This window comes from Chroicocephalus ridibundus, chromosome 3, assembly GCF_963924245.1.
Source record: "Chroicocephalus ridibundus chromosome 3, bChrRid1.1, whole genome shotgun sequence".
In the NCBI taxonomy this organism is placed as follows: Eukaryota; Metazoa; Chordata; class Aves; order Charadriiformes; family Laridae; genus Chroicocephalus; species Chroicocephalus ridibundus.
This window is the reverse complement of record NC_086286.1, coordinates 55,657,840-55,674,164: the sequence shown is the minus strand read 5'-3', so window position 1 is coordinate 55,674,164 and position 16,325 is coordinate 55,657,840. Positions and strand designations below refer to the sequence as shown.

Here is a 16,325-nt window from a genome sequence, read left to right as displayed (position 1 = left end):
ATTCCTTCTTTAAGATCATTGCATTCAAAGCACAGTTCTGCAGTCTTTATACGCAGGAATTTCAGTTGGCACTAACAAAAATAGTACATAAAAGGGGACAAAAAATATCAGACTAGACAACTAAGTAATGCTTTCCAGCAAAACAATCTCTACAAAACCATTTCTCAATATATCAGAACACACACACACCCCAAAGTTACTTGTAGCAAACAGATACCTACCATAAGGCTGAGGAAGGACTTATAAATGATATTAGAATTAAATATATCAAAATGGTATGTATGCTTTCTTTCATGCTCCACCATTCTTCCTCTGTGATTCAAAACCAGCCATTACAAACATTTTCTCACAGAAGCTACACCACCGATAACTCAGAGCTCTTAGGAAGTCATTCAAAAACTCAGGTATTAATTAGTTACCTCCCTGTTTAGGGCACCTACTTCCAATTGCAAAATAACTTCAAGAATACGGTCTCATTAACTGCTGAAAGCTGGAGTGATCTGCTCTGGTTAATACAAACTCAGGGATCTTGAGCTTTTTCTACTTTTTCCTTGGGAAACCTGTTCTGGATCTCACTTCTCTTCAGTCACGCAGCATTCCTATGGGAACTCCAGCAATAACTGGCACCAGGTATCAGGAAGCATGTTATAAATTTTATATTATGTTGCAATATATTGCTGCTGCTGCACAGCCATCTCCATAGATTATAATATCCAGCTCTCTATCAGCTCTGGCGTACTGCTACTCCTTGGTGTTTAAAAAAAAAATAAAATGATACAGCAAGGCAGACCTTTTTGTTCTTTGAACAGCACACTTTACAACAGCTACTAGGCTCCTCAGTCTAGCTGCATATTTTTGGCATTGTCCCAGAACTGACTACAGCAACATTTGGGCCGAAGGGTTAACGCAGTTTACATTGCCAATGTAAACCAATATGCAAAGTGTACACACAGCAAATATGATGGCGGTGGAATTGCCATGGGGCTGTGAGAAACGGAATTATAACACCACACATTTTCTGGAAAAGTCATGCTGGCATCCCAGCCAACATATTTTATGCAGAAGAGGAGCTTAAAAACCCTTCAATGTATTCAATTAATTTCTGCTAAATCAGCAGTTAAAGATAATTCTCCCAAGAAAACTGAAACATAATTATCACGGTGCTAAGACATATCTGGCATTGATTGAGAAATTTGTTTCCTGAGCGGTAAGAATTGTGTTGACTTGGCAGTGTGGGTTCCAAAACTTTTCTAGGCAGCCACAAAAAGGCTGATGCATCACTGTTGCTCATCTCTCCAATTGGTTGGATGAAATAGAAAAATGATAGTACCCAAACATTTTAGCTACTTTTGTGTTAACAAAGTGTTTGTATTAAAGTTTTTAATTAGTTCCAAATTGCAATTTTTGTAAGACGCTTGATAATTCTTGAGGACATAGAACTGTAATTCAAACCTGTTAGTAATAAATGCACTGTTCAGAGTTGAACAACGAATGCAAACAGGCTGATCTAAACCACCTAAATAAACTTCTACTTCCTCATTACTTGCTAGCTGACATTCTACATTAAATAAACAACAATTAACTTTTTCAACTTTTACAGTGCAACATAATTACATACAAATTAAAAAAAGTTGAAAGCAAAGAAACTCCAACATAAGATGACACTCTTAACAGTATTGTAATAGTCAATGAGTGTTCACTTTTCCCCAGACAAATATAAAGGTGGAAGAGGACAGAAATATGTTCACATAAGGTCATCTAAACCGAGAGCACCCGAAGTCTGCACCTTGACATACACAGAATCCTTATTTCTCAACTCAAAGACTTACCTTGCCGAAGAGTTGCCAGGAAGTGTTAGCACACAATTTTCTGTACGTACATACACATATGCTTATGTGGTATTTTAAAGAAATATATATAAATAGACAGCTGGCATTACATAAACCAGAATCTGAACCTCAGGGCCATATTACCAACAAGGTCACACGAGCTACAAATTCAGCTTATCAATATACTGCAAATAGATATGGGAGGGGTCAGGGAGAAACACATACGTAACCCCAAAAAATGCAGACAAAACATCCCTGTCAAAGAAACCAGGCTGTAACTGATAGCAACAGCTGTATCAGCACTGTTCTACTTCTTTCAAACGTCTAAACAATCTGCGCATACAGCAGAGTTCAAGCAATAGCTTACAGTGATAAATACCATCATTTAAGAAAACAAAACAATTTAAGTAAAACCTTCAAAGGGAAAGCCATCAAATATTTTAAGCTGAGACGCAAAACAAGCTCTAGCACCAGGTATGCAAACCTAACACATATAGTTGTGTGACCATATTTTTTATGCCATCAGTTAATTTGTGTTTCAGCAGTATATTTAACATATATGTAAAATGTGTGATATCAAAGCAAGACAAAACTCACAATGCCATCTTCTTCACAATCCAACTGTTTACCTAAACTCAGCAAAGTGAGACAAGCTGCACGCTTTGCTATATTAACCAAATATTTTATGTTACTGATTTTGAAAACAGTATCTATTGATTAGTTGACTGCAGAATTGTGTACATGTATATCCATGTTGGAAGCACATATACCTTAATTATGGAAAATTTCTGTGATGACCGAACCACCAAATACTTAGTGATTCATTGTCACATTGCTACCATGGATATTCCCACTTCTTGGCCATTTCACAAACTACCTTGGAAATTATTTTATAAGGAGTTATAAACTTTCCTACTTAAACTTCGGAAAATACTTCTATTGCACTGCACAGGTACTCTACTCCTCAAGAAACACTGGGAACTCAAACAGTAACACAACATCTCGTTTTTCAAGGCTTTTTTCTGAGAGCTGTTAAACCCTCCTAAGGGGTTTGGAGGTTGTTTTGTTTTGGTTTGTTTTTTTTGTTTGGTTGTTTTTTCCCCTCCACAAATCAACCAGTCACTCTGGGTAACTGAAGAGGTACTAACCTGCTCTTCCAGCAGGTCCTGCCACAGAAGCTGAATTTCTTGCAACTTGACCCGTCGTTCCTCAGTCCAACGACAAACTGCTGTCCACCGCTCACCGAGCCTCTACAAAAGCAGGAAACACTCATGAACATACACGAGCCTCACAAGGAAACTCAAAAATCAGATAATCAAAAGCATAATTTCTATTTCACAGTAACCGCTTTCTACATTATAGCTACCTCCTTGCCAGTAATCGCCATTGTTGTTTTGCACAAAGCTGGAGGTTAAAACTTTCAAGAGCATTCACCTATGGCCCTATCTCTGCTCTTGCTGAAGTCAGTGAGCTCTTTGATTGACTTCAAAAGGAGCGAACAAAGAAGCATGAATTTTGTTTAAATAAATTCTGTTTCACAGTCCAACTTCTGACAAAAACAGGAAAATATTTCACACTATATTCCCTAGGTAAATTCTGCTCACGTTTCCCCCACCAGATTTTAACTTCCTAGTGAAAATTACTTATATGAAATAAGAGTTGTACCGTGCATCTTCCCATTTTAATGAAACCGATGAGAGAATACACTACAAAAGTGCCTAAGTCACTGGGAATGCAAAGAGCTTGACTCATCAGGAATTGAGCTTGAAAGTCACGAAAGCACTTTTGCAGATTTTACCGTGAGCAAATTTAACAATTCTTTACGTTAGTATTACTTCTATCAAGAAAAAATTACTTTAAATTACTTTCTCAGATAAATAGTCTTCAAACACAAAAATGTTGATTGACAATTATATGCAAAGGTTTTAAGTGTCCGCTACTACTGTCAAAAGAGGGCTCCTACATTACAAGAGGTGATGGTTTTAAACTAAAAGAGGGAAGATTTAGACTAGACATAAAGATGAAATTTTTTACAAAGAGTGAAACACAGGAACAGGTTGCCCAGGGAGGTGGTAGATGTCCCATCCCTGGAAACATCCAAGGCCAGGTCAGATGGGGCTCTGAGCAACGTGGTCTAGCTGAAGATGTCCCTGGTCATTGCAGGGGGGTGGACAGGTGAACTTTAAATGTCCCTTTCAACACAAACTATTCTATGATTTTACCTGTAATTGTTCCTCCAGAATAGCTGTTGCACTTTCCCCACTGCTTTCATCAACAATGACGACCATGTGCGTTAGGGAGTTTACCTTCACCTGCTCTGTCTCTAGGTCACTCTGCAGGCTCTAGAACAACAAATCTGAGGTTACCAACTTTACATTTGCTAATCTGCTATTTTGGCCACAGTGACTAACACAACTGCTGTAGCAAAGTACTTCAGATTCAACAGTCAAGCATAGATTTTACCTGGGAATCACTGCACAGTTTCAAATAAATGTAAGCAAAAGACTGCTAGAAATGAACCCAAAGCCATCCTGTTAAAACACTGGAAAACATGATGGAATGTTTTAAGCTGTATGCACCATACTTGACTAGGAGAATCATGTGACAACTGCATTGACTTCCTGTGTGTATACTGTTACAGGTAAGAGAGCTTATGTTTCTACAAAAAGCTATTACTGTTAATAAGCAAGTATTATAGGGCATGCCAAACAGGAAACAATCACTAAGACCATTTATCTTTTAATAGTTGACAATTTAACTCTCCTAAGTACCAACAGTGCTATAATTGATCATGATGTTCCAAGACAATAGTCGAAAACTGCAGAAAGCATACAGTTTCACTTAGTTGGGAATAATCTGTAGATTTAAGTATTCAGAGAACTGCTGGAAGAACAGAATCCATGGTTAAAGCCTACCTCTGAAATATCTCTGCAAGATCAATATGCCCTTACAGTACCGTAAATATCACTTTTGATCCCAGAATATCCTAAGCTACTCCATGAACAACACACTTCAAACTCCCCAGACTTTAAAGACAGAAAAAAGAATTTAAATGCGGGACAGGAAATTACACAGACTAAAAATACCTCACAGGGCAAGAACTTCGGAGTATGTCCCATGCTGGGGAGAAAGTCAAACCTCAGCACTGAGTATGAAAACCAAAGCTCCATGACAAGTATGAAAAAGCCATCTTTCTCCTTCAAAAAAAAGACTGCAGGCTAGAAAGGCTGGACTCCCATCCAGAAATTTAATTGAGAGACAAACCATTTCTGAAACGTTGTACACATCAGCGAGCAGTGTCTATGCACCCCCCTCAGGATGCGATCCTTGTAATTGCAGAGACTAGAATCAGTAATTTGGGAGGCCCTTCCTGATAGTTTTAGCTTCCGCTTTATTTTAATCTGGGAGTCTCAAGCATGCTTTAGCAATGCCTGCCAGTCATTAAAAGCAAGTTTGCCCACAGGTCATTTCATACTGTCCCTCACACCTCAAAATTTACCTGGAGAGACACTCCGTGCAGGAAATAAGGTAACACAATTTCCCCTACAGGTTTCACTTCCTGCATGAGGACAACAGTTTCTGCTATAGTTGTCAGTGCTCAAGTGTTCAGTTAAGAAAGATACTTCCAATTGCTTTCTAGCCCATCATCCTTTTCCAAACATCAAATGCAGCCCCTCAGCATACAACCGTATATGACTTCTGACACAATGCAGTTTCTCAGCTAAGGAACCCACCAACGTACACATCTTCCAAATACTTCTCCCACACATATTACGTGACAGACAAAAAGGTTTACTTTATGTTCTTCCAGCTGTTTTTGAAGGGACTCCAAATCCTCTGCTAAGAGCTGAGATTCCATCTTCTGAATGCGTTCTTCTGTGACCGTCAGCCAGTCGGACAGCTGCTGCAACTGCTGCTTCTGGAGCTCCATCAGCACGTCATGCAGGCTGCAGGGGGAAGCACAGGCAGAGTTATTTCAGAAACAGTTTTCCTAAGGAAAGAGACTAAGTTCTAGTTCCTACAGGAAAGAAGCGAGGCCATTCACAAACCAGTTAGCTATTATCAAATAATACTTTCACCATTAAGCTAAGGAACACAGTTAAGTATCCTTGTTTCTTTCTCAACAAAAAAGTTAGTGAACTATGCAATTTGTACCAGGGATTGTTTCTTGCAACAGGGATCTGCTGAGAGCTGCAACAAAATGCAGTTTCTCCCTTGATGTTCAGCTCTTAGCTTGATAACCCACAGGCAGGAAAAAATTCTTCTAAGTGTAGTTTATTTGTGTAAACATACATAGCTATCAACATCTACTATATGGTTTATTGAACTATTGAAACAGTATTAAAACCACATTTATTTAACTACTGCAGGTAGATACTATATACTTAGTCTGGCACATTTACATAACATAACAGTCACAAAATACAAGAATCCAGAAGACCCCAGTTATATTAGTTTCCTTTGTTTCACCTTGGAAAGTATGAAGAAGGTGAATTTCATGTCAAACTGAAGAGTTATTAAAAAAAAAAAAAACCAAACCCACAAACATCTTGCAAATGGATGCGGACCAACCCCTCCGAGTCGCAGTAAGCAGCAGAGGTCGGCCCCGCAGCTCTAGAAGAGGTTGTGCAGCGTGACTTACCGGGACTGTCTGTCCATGCTCTCCACCCTGAGCTCCTCCCAGCGGGAGTTCAGCAGCAGCATTTGCTCCTGGATCTCAAACTCCTCTTCGGGGGACAGATTTCCCTGGGCCACCAGCTGATTTCCAGCTTGCAGAACACTGCCCACGCTGCTCTGGTGCGCAGTCAGTTCCATCATGAAAGCCTGGAAACGGTACAACCAGCCACGTCACCATGATCTGTGAGCTCCAACAGGAGTTTATGAATTTGTAAATGTCCTAACAAATTGTCATGTTTGAAACAGTGCAGCAGAATGAGCTGGCACCATCAAACACACAAGCATGGCAGACCTGTTCCTCTCTGAGAAAAGATTCTCCGTGAGCTACAAAAATTCTGGAGCGAGTAAAACAGAGCTAATTGAGGATAAAAAGCTGACCACTTTAGAGAAAAAGCTGTTTGTAAGAAGATAGCCTTTGAACAAATGTACCAAGAAAATAAAACAGAAACTTACCTGTGGCCAACAGAACTTAAAAGAAGATCCTAAATGTACCATAGGAAAGCAAATAGAACCCTATAAGGTAATAACATTAAAAATTCACATTTTTCCTATAAATCCAAAACACCTCTTCCTTTGGCTTATGGCTTTAAAACTGTAGCACAAGGGAAAAAAAATTCTTCATATTGATCAGCATTCAGATTTTAAATTCAGTTGTACACAGTAAGCTGACACAGGAGAAAACTAAAACCTCTAACACGATGTTTGAAACTTTTAGCAATATTAGAACATTTGTTCAGACTTGGAACAGCACCAAAACAAAATAATTTGGAAACAACAATAATTTGGAAGCAACGACACATGTTTATGAAAAAAAAAAGCCTATGCTAATCGTGACAGGGGGACCACTGAATTAAATTGACATTATTATCAATTTCAGCATTGCCTTCATTTAACAGCAAGTGACATAAGGCTGACCAGGCTTTTTAGTAGTTGGCAGCAGTGAAGCAGAAAACAGCCTGGATCAGACTGTCTTTGTATTATAGACACCATTGAGCCAGCCACCAAAAGCTGATTAAAAAAATACATTAAAGTTTCAAAGCATATTCCACTGTAAATTCTCCTAAAAAGACCTATTTCACCTTTAAGCAGATATTATTTCTAAAAAAAAAAAAAACCAAATCCAAAAAAACCTGACAACCACACACCCACACAAAAAACCCCAACACACCACAAAAAAACAAACACCAAACCCATTACATTCAGTTAGAGGTGCTTTTAATTTTGAAAAAAGACGACCAAAAAACAATGGCAGGTTTTGGATAAGGTCTAGGAAATGGAAGTTCTGCAGCTCTCACACACGCACAAAAAACAACAAATGAATTTTCAAGAGAAGCTTACTTCATGGGTGGAAAATTGCTCTTTGACTTCCTCAACATCACCAGATATTTCCTCCTGTTCCCGAAATGCATCCTCAGCTGACAGCAACCATGTAAGAACTTCTTCCAGAGCAACTTGGTAGCTATCCAAGTCCATATCCACCTCCGTCACCGTGCTGGGAGTCTCTGCTCTAGAACTGCCCTGCTCCTCTTCAAGTGCTACAGCCTAGGCAGCCAAGAGAAAAGTGGTTTTTTAAGAAGTGCACAGAAGATGCCTTTCCAAATGATACTAAAACCAGAACAACACTAAGATCCATTTTAATCCTTCATAAAATTTTAAAAGTAATCATTTGGTACATTTTTAACGGGAAGGCCCACAGTCACCACTAATAAACTTCCATTTTAAAATAACAAACCTGGATGAGAAAGACAACTTTAATTTTGCTCATTTAACAGAGCAGTGGATCTTATACCCAAAGAAAAACCCATCACTAGCACCACAAGTTCTGCAGCAAACTCAGTTAAAGATTTTGGGCCACCCTCTCCAGCTTGCCAAGACAAATGAGAAAGATAAACAGAAGAAAGAAGCATAACACAGATGGAACTTTATACCTCAACACACAGGATTTTGTACATGAATCAGAAAAGACGAAAAAGAGGAAGATAAAACCACTGAAGTCCATCACAAAGATGCTGCTTCATATTTTCCCCAATTGCGTTGCCCAAGATAAAAGACACATTCCAGAGATAACTGACAAGTGTGAAGATCGGCTAAAATTACAACTCAAGAAAAGCCAGGCAGACTTTTATGACTAACACACCTGCTGCACATTGAACTCTCCATCCTCACATTCCTGCTTGTATCTTCTTGGAAGGGTTTCCACCTCCCGGATGTCTTCCATGGTGACTTGCTTAGGAAGGACCTCAAACAAAGAGGTTAAATACATAATAATGGACTTTTTGTCTGGAAGCTGTACAGCAACATCTGCATCAAAAAAATAAAATATGGGGAAAAATAAATGAAGAAGCTGCTTTTCTAAATCATTACTTAGAATACAGTTAAGACTTTACAAATAGTGTAAATCACAGGTTCTCCTACATTTGGAAGTGAATTCACATAAAAAGGCATGATCTTTTTGAAGTAAGAACCCAAACCTGAAGTTATTAAGGAATAAAAACTGTTTAAGGAAAATTATTCTGGAGCATCTCCCAAGCACAAATGCAGTTCAGGGACAGTATCCCACATAAACAAACGCTTCCACTTAGGCTCTATCCCCACTCCCAGCATTGGTCAGTTCATTTTCTTACTTTTGATATGGAAAAGAGTTTCACTGACTCAGGTTCACTTATCTCTCAGTTTGAGTGCTACTCGTTCAGTTAACTTTTTTCTTAAGATAGTGATGCCTGAATCTGTAAAGTTTCAGAGCTTGTCTTACAGAATGAATCTTTGGAGGCTCACTTCAAAGCAGAATGACAGCTCAGGATTTTAAAAAAGGGCCATAAAAGTTTCCTGGTAAGCATTCCTGCCCGATAAGTACTCACAGCACTGGCAGCTACTGCTACTCAGCGTGTATATAAAGAGCAAAAAATCATGAGCTCTTAAACTATCCCATTCTAAATAATGCTCTAACTTCATCTGGAAAGCACAGACCCTTGTGGCAGAACTCCTATTAAACAAAGCCAGGGTACCAACTTCACCTTCTGTATACTGCCTCTGAAGGCTAAGTCAATCTGAACCTTAACATTCAAGAAGCCAAACCATACGCACGCACAGACATACCCTTACCCTACAATTTACATTCTTTTAAACCCAAATTTAAGGGCTTGAAACAAAATGTCACAGCAAAAAAATGCTGGAATTTGTATTCACAGTAAATATCAATAGAAGAAATTTCTTCCAAGAGAAAGCAAGAAAGCTTCAAGTCAAGTAAAATAACTATATCCCACCTTCAGGATCCAACAGTTTCTCAATTCCCAAGTGGTTCTTGGCTATGCTGAAAGCATGTTCCAGTCTCTCAACTGGGGACATCTTTATAACTTTATCCCAGCTGAAAAGCTCATGTCTAAAAGTAACAACAAAACAGGAGAGAAAGCAGTAAATTGTACCTGAAGAAAAAATTCCATACCATACAGAATATGAAGTTATGGATATGAAGGTAGCTACCTAAGTAATATAAACATACACACAAAATATAAACATAAATGCATAAAAAACGTGCTTTCTTTTTATGAGTGAGAATCTGGCAATTACAAACCAATTAACTGACTGTTTGTCCACAGCAACATCCACCTTCCATTCTGTGCATTCCATACACACACTCGTTGACTGCAACAGGAGATTAAATACTACTAACAAGAAAATAAATAAACTCTGTGTTTAAAATTTATTCCAGGACCAGTTCTCTTCAGCTATTTCTTTAACAGCATTACTGTTACACTACGTGCTTTCTACACTGGGCTCTGCTGGGGAATCAAGAATCACTCTGTTCCTGGAGAGCCTCATTCCAAACTTGTAATGTGGCTCGGTGACCACCCCAGACCATCACAGCCAGGAACAGCAGCGGTCTCCACTCCTGCTTGCTCACCCTGCCCCACGGCCTTCCCCCCCCATTAAAAAAAAAAAAAAAAAAAAAAAGCCTACAAAAAACTCATCCCATCGCAAGTGCTCATGAGAGCGAGTCACAATGCAAATCAGACCAAGGAGCTGATTGATTTACAGTGCCAGCCTTCACCTCATGTTAGTGTTAACCAAACCAGATCTCCAGTCCCGCTGTGCACCCAAAACACACCAGCAGGTCTCAAGAGGAAAGAGCAGAGCACGGAGCAGGATGTGGGGTCGGCAAACAGGGTCCCCTCCTAGTGGTACCTACACCGACAGGGCATGATCAGCCTAGTGCTGCAGCAGCACAGCCATCAGACTACAAAGCCATTAAAATACTTCCCATTCCCCTGTAATAGCGGCTTCTCATTAAAACACTGCTATTGATTCTGCGCTTTATAGAACTTGGGGAGGAAGAGACGGGCTTGCCTTTAATTGTTTTAATACTTAATCCAGTTGTAAATTGATCTGAGAGTATCCTTTTAACATCTGTTGTGCATTACACTTTGTGAAACAAGAAGGCCATAAGCCAGCTGGGTCTGAGAAGCAAAAAACCAGAGGGAAGGTGGGGTGAGCGGGAAAGAGATGTACAAAGATCCTGGTAGAAACTAGTAGAATACCGTACCTCCATGCAAGAAGAAACAAGGATAACTACATAGACTCACATAAAGCCTTAGCAGAGACTCTTACTCTGAAGAACGCATTGCAACAAGCGTATTGTATATGCACTACCTGCACACTGTGATAACACAAATTTTAATAGAATGTAATCTAGGCATTTACCTATGAACAAGAAAATTGTACCAATGAGCAGAATTAAATTCAAAGAGGAACTAAGCCAATATTAGGAAATGAAAGAGACCAGGCACAGTAAAACGTTAAATGTCCTATTACTTCATATAATTTTATTAAGTACTGCAAGTGTTACAAAGCTACTAGATATTATAGCCAAGAGGTAGCACTGCTAACAATCGTTGATAGACACATAAAGAGAAAAGCAAGCCACTAAACCTCTAAATGGGATACACAAAAATTCTCCAATATGAAATGTCATATTAAGCTAAATTAAAAAAGCAATATTGAAAATGCCCCTTAGGCAGGTGTCATGGTTTAACCCCAGCCAGGAACTAGGACCACGCAGCCTCTCACTCACTCCTCCTTTCCCCTGAGAATGATAGGGAGAAGAGGGAGAAAAGAAGTGGGGGAGGGGGAGGACAACGACAACTCGTGGGTTGAGATAAAGACAGTTTAATAGAACAATAACAAAAAAGGAAAATAACAATAACACTAATAATAGTAAAAGAATATACAAGACACAAGTCGCTCTCACTGCCCAGTGGATTGGTTGCCAAGCCTGACCCGAGTAGAGATCGCAGATTACACATGCACCTCACACCCCCAGCCAACCCCCATTTATATACAGAGCATGATGTCTATGGCACCGAATATTCCATCGGCCATTCTATTATTCTGTCTATGCTCCTTCTCAGATTCTATGGGAAGCTGAAAAAAGTCATTGACTAGTATAAACATCACTTAACAACTAAACCAATATGCAGTACTGACATTCCTTTCATACCATATCTGAAAACGCAACAACCGCTAGAAAGAAAATTAACTCTGCCTTAGCTGAAACCAGGACAGATGGGAAGCACTACTGGCTAGGTAGGCTAAATAGCTTTGTTGTCCTGCCCCAATCCCCTTGCAAGTGCCTTTTAAAGGTTCTCTTTCAAAGCCGACCTAAATTTAAACCCAGTTCAAGATTTCTCAGAAGTGTGAGGAAAATGGTGCTTCCCTGGCTAAAGGACTGGTGCCCAGGGACAGCAAAGCTGAATTCTGACGTTCTGGCAGCTGCCAGGCTCCCAGAAAGTGAGAATAAAAGACTCGGAGATCAGCAGAGCCAAGTAAGTGAGAAAGTTTAGGAAGCCAGAGGAAAGCACAGTTACTCAGTTAAAGTTTTCAGCAGGGGTTTTTGCTACTTAACAGTGCTCTGAAAATGGCAGAGCTCTCAGACTTCAGATCGCGCAAAGCTCAAGTACATAGTCACAATGCATAAGGACAACAAACAGCCTGAAGCCAATTTTGCTGCTTCTCTCCTTCTTCCCCTCAGGTCACCTAGGACTCACTTGTGTCTAAAGTTGGCAAGTCTCTCCATCACAAAGCTTCACACGCTCAGCAGTAGAACTATGCCACTACAGGCAATTATGGCAGTAAGAAAACCACCAGTACAGCTCACACCATCCAGATAAGGGACTTAATAATACTTCTGATGAGCTCCAAAGAGACCTTTGCTAGTATTGCTCTGCCTTGCAGAACAGTCCTTCCAAACCTTCAGGAGCCCTCAATGTGGTGCAGGTGCTCCCCACGCACCCGTGCAGGCTAAACACAAGCCATGTCTGGTCTACAAGGCACAGAGGTGTGTCAGGACAGGCCCATCCTGAAGTCAGCGATCCTCTGACAGAGCCTGTCATTTCAGTCAGCAGAGGCCAAACGGGCACTTAAGAGCAGAGAGAACAGCAGAGTCAAAGCAAACGTATGCTTTTGTGAACACTTTGTATCTGCTGGATATAAATATTCTGGGTGTCTGTAAAACATTTGCCATGACAGATACCTGGTGGCCAGGAGGTCTGGTTAAATTCTAGATATTATCATACCATTACAATGTTAAAATGGTTATTAATGGTTAAGAACAGTCAACCCTTGCAACGCAATGAACTGACTTCATTTAAAGTACATTGGATTAGAATGGATTGCCTAGAAGCAGATCTCAAAGAAACTTAAAAAAAAAAAAAAAGGACTGGTAATTTTCATTGGACTCTGTAATGATGATTTCTTTACACTACCAAAGAGTTCTCCAATAATCAGAAAAGAACACAAAAGATTTGTGCAAAGAAGCTTTAACGGTATTCCTTATAAAGTATAATGAACAAACTAATGAATACGCTACGGACACCTGAAGTATTCTATTACCCTTTGATTCTTCTGCTCAGCAGTTCTCCTCAAAGAACCGCATCCATTGTATTTCAAGCAACATACATTCAAAAACTAAGAAAAACTACAGTGTCTGTCTTTCTTATTCCTTTGTTTTGAAGCTTCTGTATCTTTCTACTAAAATGATACAGCAAACTCCGACTGAAGAAACTTTTGCCTTTGCAGAGGAGGGTGGGCAGGAGGAAGGAAGTAGAGGGGAAGGAGGTGGTCAGCCTCCCCTGCAGAGACCTGTTCAGCATGTTTGCTGTACAATGCATACTAAGCGGTACGTAAACCCACTTCTATTAGCAAGCGTGCATGCATTGCAGGAACTGAGAGAGTTACACTGCTGCCTTGGCTCCCCCTTTGCAAGGCTCTGGCAATATCCCTCCACTGTTATTGTTACCACAACAAAACAAAACAAACAATGAATCACAGAAAAAGACTAGAAGCTGTCAAATGCTCAAGCAAGAAGACATGGGGAAAAAAGGTGCTTACTTCTAAGCTCTCAGTGCTTACTAGGTCTAAGATAAGCTGTTTGCCACTTACTTGTGTCTGTGGATGACAGCATTAAAGGCAAGTCCATCTGCCCAGCTTGTGGTGAAGTTCAGAACGTTGACCTGACTGTAAGGTCTTGTGGATTGCCGAACCCAGCTCAGCAGGATCTTCTCACTGTTAGTCTGCTGCAAATCTGACATGATGTTCTTCATGACATCCTTCACCTGCAAGACAGCAACAACTACATGTTACAGACATGTTCTCTACTTTTCCTGCTTACAAAACCTTTGAACCAAGCTGTTTCACAAATTGTGAAAGGGTCTTTCCCATGAAAAGCTATGAATCAAACTAACTCCTCACATGAAATTTGGGAATAGGAGTCTTCAGGCCATCTATGTACTCTACTGATCACAACAACCAGTAATGCTTCATGTAATAATGACACATTACTCTTAAATTAGGATCCTTCCCCTTCTCCGTGCTGCCTACACTAAGCACGGGCTATAATATTTCCCACTGCCTTGTGCTGTGGTTCCACCAGTAAACAAACCCCAGAAATACAGCTTGCGCAGGTTTTCTGCAAGAAGAGCACATCTGCTCAGCCACATAAGTAGTCTGCTGTTTGGGTACTTTGCATAAGAACCCATCAAAGTCTCTCCAAGTGGATTCAGTGATCCTCCCAGGTACTGGATAAACTAGAAGCAATTCAATCTATGAGACTGAGAAACAAACGTGCAGAGCAACATATAAGATGCAAGCCCAACACTGCTACCTAGATAGTAAAAAAACACCTGCTAACACAAGTGCCTAAAAGCCTTGAGGAAGGAACATACAGTGCTTCAGCCTGAAAAGCCTCTCTGCAATTAACACCAGCAGGAACTAAACCGAGAGACTGAGTACAACCGAGCGCATGCGAGAATACGTGTCACAGGAAGCAGCCAATAGACAGAGATCAGAAACCAAACACTGGCCTGCCTTTATTTACCAGCCCAAAATAGAAGCAGTATTTTCCGCCACCAAAACCCCGGGAAGGTTTGTGAGAATCCCAGCAGATCAATGCACACAATTCCTGGAAAGGAAGAGATCTCACAGCAGCCTCTCACCTGCCAGTGCAAGATAATGCTCCACAGCAGCCCCAGCGTCAGCTTGTGATTTCCATCAACGATGTCAGTTCCTCCAATATTCACCAACTCCACCTGGAGAGGTTGGATCAACTCTATATTAAACACTGTTATATCACAGCTTCAAGTCGCAACCCCACCCCATATTCCTGGCTGTCCAGCCACATACTATCAAGTGCTCTGAAATAAAAAGTTGTTAGAAAGAGAGAAGCAGAGATGACAGAGTACTCTCTATCTGAATTTGTCATGACGACTGCTTAAGGAACATGACAAAAGATGGCACCAAAGAGGATAGTCCACTGGAAGACTTTTATCCTTTCCTCTAATATACAGATGCATGCCAGCAATCAACACTGACCAACAGAAATGAAAACATGAAGAATCTGATATTAAAAAAAAAAAAAAAAAAAAAAAGAAGTTAAGCAGTCCTGCTCCAAGACACCCTCAGAGATAGAACCATGAAAACCGAAATAAGAACAGGATTGTCCTTTGCATGAACCAACATGCAAATGGGACAAGTTTATACAAGGAGATCAAAAGCTCAAGGGAAAAATAAAATTTTCAAGTTTCCCATATGCATAGGACTCCATATAGACTTGGTGATGGTCTAATTGAGATCATTAAAAAGATAAAGACGAGAAGAGAGACAAGGAAATTACTTTAGTAAGCAAGAGAGCAGGAGAGGCTACCCACTCCTGCATCAAGTATTCAGCCCTCAGAAGAAGCAAAGCTTAGAGCACGCTCCCAGACACTCATTCAGTGCTACTTTAGAGTCTGAACTCAAATGGGGCATCAAGTCTCCCTTCAGTCAACGCAAAGAAAGCAGCACTAACTCTGAACCTCCTTTTGGAGGGAACTAACAGCAGCACCCTGCATTAGTCACCACCATGCCTATGGAAATCGGGCTAGGAACAGCTGCCTATGGCAGAGAAGACAAATACTTCCCTGGGTGTATGTACACATATAGCAGATGCTGCAATGCACTCCCACACAGGGCAGATGGTGAGGCTTCATTCTTGTAAATAACCTGAGCCAGAAGCATCCTTCAGCCCAGGGGCAAGCAGCACAGTGAATTCCACCTCTATAGGGAGGAATTTTTTTCCCTTTTCTCTCTTTTTTCCCTTTTTTCTCCCTTTGTCGCCCCTGCTCCAAAACAGTGTCATCCACAGTGCCTACCAGAAACATCTCCCAGCTTATACTAACTCTGAGAACTGCATCTGGGCATTGATTAGGATCAGAACTGATCATAGAGGAAAACCCTGCGCCAAGGAGCTGGCTAGCAATTAAACAATACGGACAATCAGAGGACAGTAAC

The 16,325-nt window shown here is 40.4% G+C and overlaps 1 protein-coding gene across 4 annotated transcripts in view; it reads right to left on the bottom strand.

Annotated features, from left to right (window-relative positions):
- The window catches only part of UTRN (utrophin), a 391,112-nt gene that overhangs the window by 293,570 nt on the left and 81,217 nt on the right, over positions 1–16,325 (bottom strand). For all 4 annotated transcript variants that reach the window (XM_063329232.1, XM_063329233.1, XM_063329231.1 and 1 more), the window contains 9 exons: positions 14,993–15,085; positions 13,941–14,113; positions 9,770–9,885; positions 8,644–8,807; positions 7,845–8,048; positions 6,472–6,653; positions 5,626–5,776; positions 4,052–4,171; positions 2,978–3,079 (listed from right to left, as the gene is read on the bottom strand). In XM_063329232.1, coding sequence (XP_063185302.1) covers positions 2,978–3,079; positions 4,052–4,171; positions 5,626–5,776; positions 6,472–6,653; positions 7,845–8,048; positions 8,644–8,807; positions 9,770–9,885; positions 13,941–14,113; positions 14,993–15,085 — 1,305 coding nt within the window. The remainder of the gene's footprint in view (positions 1–2,977; positions 3,080–4,051; positions 4,172–5,625; positions 5,777–6,471; positions 6,654–7,844; positions 8,049–8,643; positions 8,808–9,769; positions 9,886–13,940; positions 14,114–14,992; positions 15,086–16,325) is intronic.